This window comes from Molothrus ater, chromosome 15 (assembly GCF_012460135.2).
Source record: "Molothrus ater isolate BHLD 08-10-18 breed brown headed cowbird chromosome 15, BPBGC_Mater_1.1, whole genome shotgun sequence".
Classification (NCBI taxonomy): Eukaryota; Metazoa; Chordata; class Aves; order Passeriformes; family Icteridae; genus Molothrus; species Molothrus ater.
Genome location: NC_050492.2, coordinates 2,410,950 through 2,420,174, shown reverse-complemented (window position 1 = coordinate 2,420,174; position 9,225 = coordinate 2,410,950). Strand labels below are relative to the sequence as shown.

At 57.3% G+C, this 9,225-nt stretch overlaps 1 protein-coding gene across 1 annotated transcript; it reads left to right on the top strand.

Moving 5' to 3' along the window:
* Positions 1-5,610: 5,610 nt before the first annotated feature.
* Positions 5,611-8,323, top strand: LOC129046849 (protocadherin gamma-A10-like). The gene has a single exon (XM_054516476.1). It carries the CDS (start codon positions 5,744-5,746, stop codon positions 8,321-8,323), a length of 2,580 nt encoding a protein of 859 aa, XP_054372451.1. The 5' UTR covers positions 5,611-5,743.
* The last annotated feature ends 902 nt before the right edge of the window (positions 8,324-9,225 follow it).

The following is a 9,225-nucleotide window of genomic DNA, read 5'->3' as shown; positions in this document are numbered from 1 at the left end:
ATTCGGGGCTGGGTTGTATGGGTACTGATAAGATGATACTGAGCTTTGAATGTCGAAAAAGATGGGATCAGGTGTGATGTGACCTCTGTGGTGTTCTCAGAGCCTGGGATTCCCGGCTCTGCTTGTCCACCAACGACCACTGTTCAAAGCTGGTAAGCTTAGCGTTAGCTGGGGATCTCAGCCATCGTAAATAAACCCACTACCCAAAGCAGCGTTTCAGTGTTCCATCCGCCTTGCCTTGTCCCTCACGGAGACGGCACGATGGCAGCGGGGACACCGAGCACCCCACCCTAGAGATCAGGAAGCTGACAGTGGGTGCAGAGACCAAGATCCTGCCTACATCCCTCAAGAAAAAGAAGAGGATCTGTCCGACGGAAGGATTGCAAGTGTGAGCAATAAAGACAGCGGGAATTCCTAGATGCACAGTTTCAGTAGTGATAGATTTTCTGTTTCTCGCTCCTGACAATATCTGTACTTTCCAATCCTTCCCGATGCAAGGGAATGCAGGGCAGGATCTTCGGGCCGGTTTTTTTTCCTTGAACTCTGCGGTTCTCAGGCACGGACTCAGGGTGTCACTGTTGGCCAAGGCGGAGAAGTGGCTCAGCCGTCGGCTCCTCCCCGGCGCCCGCGCAGCGCTGCTCCGCACTGCGCAGAGCAGAGAGAAGAGCAGGAACCGCTCGACTCAGCCCGTCCTCCGACCGGCAACAGGGATTTCTTCTATTTATTTCTTTCGAATACTGCTTCAGCTACCCGGAAAAGCTAATTTTTACTCGTCCACAGAATACCCTTCAGGAAAGCAGGGAATGGAGGTCAGATCGGCAGCGCAGGGCTGGGCAGGCGCTGGCCGTGTCTCTCTGCTGGCCGCGCTGCTGCTGCTGCTGCTGTGCGTGTGGTGCCGGGCGGCGGCCGAGCGGCTCCGCTACGCCATCCCCGAGGAGCTGGGCAGAGGCTCGCTCGTGGGGCCGCTGGCGCGGGACCTGGGGCTCAGCGCGGACGAGCTGCCGGCGCGCAAGCTGCGGCTGAGCGAGGAGAAGCAATACTTCACTGTGAATGAGGAGAACGGGAACCTGTACGTGAATGAGAGGCTGGACCGGGAGGAGATGTGCGGCGAGTCGGCGACCTGCTCCGTCAGCTTCGAGGCGCTGGTGCACAACCCGCTGAACATTTTCCACGTGGAAGTGGCCATTGAAGACGTGAATGACAATACACCGCGCTTCCTGCAAGACAGTTTCCAGCTAGAGATCAACGAGCTTACTTCTCCCGGTGCCCGATTTGCTGTGGGTGTTGCCGAGGACACGGACGTGGGCAGTAACTCGCTGCAGGGCTATGAACTGGAGACCAACGGGTACTTTACAGTGGAGGTGAAGGAGAGCCAAGACGGCAGCAAGCTCGCGGAGCTGGTGCTGCGCCGTGCACTGGACCGGGAGAACGAGCAGGATGTGAGGTTAGTGCTGACAGCTCTGGACGGCGGTGATCCGCCCCGGACTGGCACCGCCCAGCTGTGGATAAACGTCACCGACGCCAATGACAACCCACCCGTGTTCGCGCAGGACCGGTATCGCGTCAGCCTGCGCGAGGACACGCCCCCGGGATCCACGGTGCTGAACGTGACAGCCTCAGACGCCGATGCCGGCACCAATGCTCGCATCACCTACGGCTTCGGGAAAATGCCGGCCAAGGTGCTTCAAAAGTTCATGGTGGATGCCGAGCGAGGAATAATCACGTTGCAGGAGGCCCTGGATTTCGAGGACACAAGAAGCTACGTATTGCTGGTGGAGGGGAAGGACGGTGGGGGTTTGGTGGCTCACTGCAAGGTGGAGGTGGAGGTGCTGGATGTGAATGACAACGCGCCCGAGGTAACCCTGACGTCTGTGTCAAGCCCCGTGCCTGAAGACGCGCCGGTTGGGACCGTGGTAGCCCTGCTGAAAGTGCGGGACAGAGACTCCGGCGAGAACGGTCAGGTGTCGTGCTCGCTGTCGGGAGAGGCGCCGCTGTCGATCGTGGCGTCGTCGGGCGGCTCGTACAAGGTGGTGACATCGGGCGCGCTGGACCGCGAGCAGGCGTCGGAGCAGCGCGTGACGGTGGTGGCCCGGGACCGGGGCAGGCCGGCGCTATGGAGCAGCAGGGAGCTGGTGCTGGAGGTGTCGGACGTGAACGACAACGCGCCGGTGTTCGAGGAGGCGGCGTACAGCGCGTACGTGGCGGAGAACAACGCGGCGGGCGCGCTGGTGCTGCGCGTGCAGGCACGGGACGCGGACGCGGGCGCCAACGGGCGCGTGAGCTACTGGCTGGCGGGCGGCAGCGCGGGCGCGGCGGGCGCGGCGCCGCTGGTGTCGGTGGAGGCGCGGAGCGGCGCGCTGTACGCGCAGCGCTCCTTGGACTACGAGCAGTGCCGCGAGTTCACGGTGGCCGTGCGGGCGCAGGACGGCGGCTCGCCGGCGCGCAGCTCCACGGCCACGGTGCGCGTCTTCGTGCTGGACCGCAACGACAACGCGCCCAGGGTGCTCTGGCCCGCGGCGGCGGCGGCGGGAGAGGGTCCGGGAGGGGCGGCGGCGGCGCCTTTCGAGGTGGTTCCGCGCTCGGCCGAGGCCGGCTACCTGGTGGCCAAGGTGGTGGCGGTGGACGCGGACGCGGGGCGCAACGCGTGGCTGTCCTACGAGCTGGTGCAGGCGTCGGAGCCGGCGCTGTTCCGCGTGGGGCTGCACAGCGGCGAGGTGCGCACGGCGCGCGCCGTGGGCGAGCGGGACGCGGCCAAGCAGCGGCTGGTGGCCGTGGTGAAGGACCACGGGCAGCCGGCGCTGTCGGCCACGGCCACGCTGCACGTGGTGCTGGCCGAGAGCTTGCAGGAGGCGCTGCCGGAGCTGAGCGAGCGGCCGGCGGGCGCCGAGGCGGCGGCGGCGGCCGAGCTGCAGTTCTACCTGGTGCTGGCGCTGGCGCTGCTCTCGGCGCTCTTGGTGCTGAGCGTGGCGCTGGCCGTGCTGGCGCGGCTGCGCCGGGCCGGGCCGCCCGCCGTGCTGCGCTGCCTGGGCGCGCAGCGCTTCTCGCTGGCCGGCGCCGCCTTCCCGGCCGACTTCTGCGAGGGCACCTTGCCCTACTCCTACAACCTGTGCGTGCCGCCGCCCGCCCGCGCCCTGCCCGAGGCCGCTTGGCCGCCGCCGCCGCCGGTGCCCATCCTGTCGGCGGAGGAGCTTCTGGGTGGCGATTCCTGCGGGAAGCCGAGCTCCAACAGCAGTGCTGTCGCGGGAGAGTTGTCCGCCGAGCCCGACGCACCGCAGGTCTGTAAAACCGTAAGCTCCTGCTCTTCTTCTTAAGTCTTTCTTAACAGGCTTTTTCGTTTTCGTCAGATTGATACGCTTGTCGAGACCTGGGCATTACCTATTGGTCAATACTATTTCGGTGTTTACTCCCAACGGGAACAGGCATCTGGCTCTACTGATAGAGAACTTACATGTTGTTCTAACTTCTCTTCTGTTTGCCTTCCCATGTTTTGAGAGAGGGCTTCTTCACATATTGTACGTCTAGTGAGGCTGACTATTTTTCCCCCTGATATTGTTTGTCTGATACAAACCCGGGTTTTAATCTTGTTTCCAAAATTGCCGTGTAGTGCCCCATGTTTTGACGGAATGCTTCTGCAGAAAAGGCAGCATTGATGGGATGGATATATATATTCCCTCATCATTTTTCAAAGTTTTTTTAAACAATTTTTTGTAAGTTCAATGGAGAACACGGAATCTTGCTCTTCTGAAAGAGATCTGCTGATTCTGCGTGACAGAATTCTGAAAAGGGTATTAATACTCGGGGTGTGTTGGGAGGAGAAGGTATGTCTTTGCTTGCTATTTGGGTTTTTTTTTTCATGAGATGTGTGCGTTTTCGACATGAAAGGAGAAATTACAGGTTGTTCCTCCCTGCTGGAAGAGTGTCGAATGTATCTGGGGATAAGTTTTCTTCAGGAATGGTAGGCGGATTTGCTTACTTATTCACGTAATTTATCTCTGCAGTTCTTTCTGCAGAGCCACGTGTTCCTCTCTTCTCTTCTTCTGTTCTGTTCCTGCTGTTCCCCTTGGATCTTTCGAACCGTTGCTCTCTTTTCCTTGGGTTTCTCCCGGTAGTGTAGGTGGGAATGGCTGGTCCATGTCTCCGAGAAGAAATGAAAGAACGGGGTGATTTCTTTTTCTAAGAAAAGATAATTAGCCATAGCACTTGATTCTGCCGTGGCCACAGCTTCCGATTCATCTAAGAGGTTTTGTCTACATCTCTTGAGCTGACTAAAATCGTATTAATTAATAACTGTGATGGGGAATCATAACTGTGCAGGAGATTCGTGGTTCTTCATGAAGGAATCAGGGAAATAATGCAGATACTAGCCTGCTGCAGATTCTTCCTTAATGATCTGTTTATCCTGAAAGTGTATTCTGGGACCTGGTTAAAAGCTGGCCACATACTTCCTTGTTTAACGTTTTTTGGTCTTGGACTCCAGAAAGACTCGTTTCTCATGGATGGAAAAGTGACAGCTTCTCCATCCAGAGTACAAGAAGAGACAGTCACTGATCTTTTGCGTGAACACTGTTGCAGAAATGGCACCATTAGTGAGGCGAGTTATTTTTGCTAGTTTCCTTTTTTCATTCTGGCTCGTAGTTCCCTTTTTTGTTTTGTGGTTTTTTTTTTTTTTTTTTTTTTAACCATTCCTAATATTTCTTTCATACACAGGTGTAAAAGAAGACTGAGGTCTCAAACGGGAAAAAATCGTATTTTTTTTTCCGAGCCTATTTTCTTACCATTTTGTAAAAAGAGAGGTGTTTGGACTCTGTATAGAGAATTCGTTCTCTTAGGGGATTTTTTAAATTTGGTTATTTGTTTTTTAGGTGGGTCGCCCTTCCACCCCTCCCTCCCCAGTATTTCTTACAAATGTCTGTGTAAAAGGATAATAAGGCTCTAAGATCCAAATATAGATATCAAATGTGTAGGGGATTCGCCAATTGACACTTTAGACACTTAAATCGGGTATACTTGAAAATTTATCAAAGGCCATCAGAGTCTAAGGTGTGCATCTGTGCCTGAAAGTATTTTGTTGAAAATGTGCCATAGCTACATGAATACGCAATAATTAGAACAAGGTTTTGCTAATGAGCATCAACCCTTTACATCTTAACTTCTGAGAAAAGAAAAACTTCTTCCTGGGATCATAGAATAACTTGATTGAATATAATTACATATAAACTGGATAGGTTCATTACAGGAGTTTTCCTGCATCCTGGGTAGCTGTAAATAGAGTTGGCACAGAGTGATAAAGTAACCTACAGCTGTATATCAGAGACGGTTTTCTTTCGCTACCCTTGCGCGGGTCATTTCATCAGGTCTTCTACAAATATTTGTGATGAAAGTTCTGCTTTTGATTACTGTGTTAGGACTCGTAATCCTCCGTCCGTCGTATTCAAATAAATACATGGCATTTCACTGCGTGCAGTGCCGGGAGGAGGCTGCGGGCGCCGCTGTTGACCGAGAGGAGCGAGAGGGAGCTCGGTGCTCTGCAGCCCCGCCCGCTGCGGCCCGGCTCTCTCGCGGTCCCGGTGTGTGAGTCGGCGGCGGAGCAGTCTGGGATCATCCCCGCGGTGCGGATCGGTGCTGAAGGGGCTCAGAAGGGCCTGAAAGGAGCGGCCGGGGCAGAGCGCCGCAGCGATACCGTGAACCAGATCGGTGAGCGGCGGAGGAGAGCTCCCGACGGTGCTGCGGGGCTGCTGCGGAGATGTGCGCGGCGGGGAGGCGCTGGGGCCGGCGGCAGCGAGCTCTGCTCTGGGCCGTGCTGCTGGCGGCGTGGGAGGCGGCGTGGGGGCAGCTGCGCTACTCGGTGCCCGAGGAGATGCCCAAGGGCTCGTTCGTAGGCGACGTGGCCAAGGACCTGGGGCTGCAGCTGACGGAGATCCGCGATAATGCCATCCGTGTTGTCTCCGAAAGTACGACGCAGTATTTCGCTTTGCACGGGAAGACGGGACATTTAGTGACGGCAGAGAGGATCGACAGAGAGCAGCTGTGCCGGCTGGTGGAGAAATGCGTGCTGCGCTGTGAGCTGATAGTGGAGGGACAGATGCAGGTTTACGGAATCGAAGTCGAGATTACGGATATTAACGACAATGCGCCCAGCTTTCGACAGGCAGAAAAAGAACTGAGACTTAGTGAGATGACAGCCCTGGGGTCGCGGTTTCCCCTGGCCGAAGCTCACGATCCTGACTGGGGCCAGAATTCCCTGCAGAGCTACGAGCTGAGCGGTGACGAGCACTTCTCGCTGGCCGTGCAGGCGGGCCCCGGCGGCGATCAGCGTCCCGAGCTGGTGCTGGCCAAGGCGCTGGACCGGGAGGAGGCGGCGTTTCACGAGCTGGTGCTGAGGGCGAGCGACGGCGGCGATCCGGCACGGACGGGCACGGCTCGGATCCGCGTGACCGTGGTGGACGCGAACGACAACGCGCCCGTGTTCAGCCAGGCGGAGTACACGGTGCGTGTGCCCGAGGACGTGCCCGTGGGCTCCACCCTAGTCACTGTCACAGCTACGGACGCCGACGAGGGTCTGAACGGGAAGGTGAAATACAGCTTCCATAAAATTTCAGACCGAGCCTCAGAACATTTTAACCTCGACTCTGAGACAGGAGAAATAACTGTTAAGGACGACTTAGATTTCGAGGAAATCTCCTCCCACGAATTTGAGGTTCAAGCACATGACGGAGGAGAGCTCTCCGATACTGCAAAAGTGGTGATCACCGTGACAGACGTCAACGACAACGTGCCCAAGATTTCGGTGAGGTCGGCTCTTAACGAGATCTCGGAGGATGCCCCTCTGGAAACTGTTGTCGCACTCTTGCATGTGCAGGACCGGGACTCGGGGGAAAACGGTGATGTGCGCTGCTCGATCGACAAGAACGTCCCGTTCCGCCTGGAGAAATCCTATGAAGAGTACTACCGTGTGGTGACAGCGAGAGTGCTGGACCGGGAGCAGGTGTCGGAGTACAACGTGACGGTGCGGGCGGCCGACGGCGGGTCGCCGGCGCTGCAGAGCAGCGCGGTGCTGGCGCTGCGGGTGCTGGACGTGAACGACAACGCGCCGGTGTTCTTGGAGGAGCGCTACAGCGCGCGGCTGGCGGAGAACAACGCGGCGGGCGCGCTGGTGCTGACGGTGCGCGCCACGGACGCGGACTGGGGGCAGAACGCGCGCGTGCGCTACCGGCTGGCGGAGGGGCGGGTGCGGGGCGCGCCGCTGTCGTCGTACGTGTCGGTGCAGGCGGAGACGGGCGCGCTGTACGCGCTGCGCTCCTTGGACTACGAGCAGCTGCGCGAGCTGCAGCTGTGCGTGCGGGCGGAGGACGGCGGCGCGCCGGCGCTGAGCAGCAACGTGTCGGTGCGGCTGCTGATCGTGGACGAGAACGACAACGCGCCGCAGGTGCTGTACCCGGCGCCGGCCGCAGCGGCGGGCTCGGGCGCTGCTGCGGCGTGGTCGGGCGTGGAGCTGGCGCCGCGCTGGGCCGAGGCCGGCGCGCTGGTGGCCAAGGTGGTGGCGGTGGACGCGGACGCGGGGCAGAACGCGTGGCTGTCCTACGAGCTGGCCAAGGCCACGGAGCCGGGGCTGTTCCGCGTGGGGCTGCACAGCGGCGAGGTGCGCACGGCGCGCTCGCCGCTGGCCCGCGACGCGGCGCGCCACAGCCTGCTGGTGCTGGTGCGGGACCACGGGCGGCCGGCGCTGTCGGCCACGGCCACGCTGAGCGTGGTGCTGGCCGAGAGCGTGGCCGAGCTGCTGGCCGAGCTGGGCAGCGCGGCCCACGAGGCGGCGGCGCCGGGCGAGCCGGCCGCCAGCCTGACGCGCTGGCTCGTGCTGGCCGTGGCCGCCGTCTCGTGCCTCTTCGTGGCCTTCCTGCTGCTGCTGCTGGCGCTGCGCCTGCGCCGCTGCCACCGCCAGCAGCTGCTGCCGCCGGACAGCGGCGCCTTGCGCGGCGTGCCCGTCTCGCACTTCGTGGGCATCGACGGCGTGCGCGCCTTCCTGCAGTCCTACTCGCACGACGTGTCGCTCACGGCCGACTCGCGCAAGAGCCACCTGCGCTTCTCGGCCGCCAGCTGCTGCGACACCCTCCCGGCCCGGCCGCCGCCCGACGAGCCCGCGCCGCTGCTCGGGGACGGGGACCCGGCCGGAGCCCTCCCCGCGGATCCCGCCTCCGTCCCGGTGAGTTCCCATACCAATTTCTATCCGCTTTTCCTTCTTTTATTGCTTCTCTACTTTTTTCGAACTTCTACAGAGTCCTGTTTGCTGACATGGAAGGCAAAGTATCTTTTAGGGACGTGCTGATCTCGTGGCTTATTGCTACACCACGGTGGACATGGGGTCGGGTCTTGGCTTTCCTGCGTTTGAGGGATGCATGATAAGGGAGACTGATCTTGGCTGGAGAGTTTTTTAAAGGAAGTTTTTTCTGTATCATGTGATCGTCGCTGCCTCAGTATCTTTTGACAGACAGGTACTGTTTCACCTCCTTCCTGCTTCTCCTCTGAGATGCATTTGGCAGACAAATATTTCTCCACTCGTAGTACAGAGATTTAAAGATACCTGTTTGAAGGCTATAGGTTATCCTGGTGCATGTGTAAGGGAAACCCTCTGAATATCTGGTATTTTGATGGAAACTGCTGTCAAAAGATCAAGGTCGAGACAGAACATGCAAGATCTTAGAGGCAGGAGATGCAAATACTGGGCTCTGTGTGTGAAAGACTGTTAAGAGAAAAGATAAGATGAGATGATAAGATGAAAGATAATTTTTCAGTGTTTATCTGTAGTTTAAAGTAATGCAATTTTCTCTATCCTAAATATGTGTGGGTTAACAGATAGTAATGAAGTTCTATTGAGAATAGGTGTGTTTACAGGTTATTGTAATGTAATTAATGTATTGTAATATATTTAATGTATAGCCAATATATTTAATTAATAGCCCTATATATTCCAATCTGAAATGTCGCAATGGGGGCTTTGCAATAAGGAAATTCATTACATCCCTACTTTTAATACCTAGATTATGCATTTTCTCCAAAAGCTGTAATCTACATTAGTTTGAGCCCTATATTTCTGTAGATGTTATCTTCTTGTCTTGTTCTTTGTACTGATCTTAAATGGGCCTTTGTATCTGGTAGTATCTGATCACATCTCTTACATTTGTCTCATATATGCCTTTCATTTTTACAACTCGTCAGGGAAAGATATTC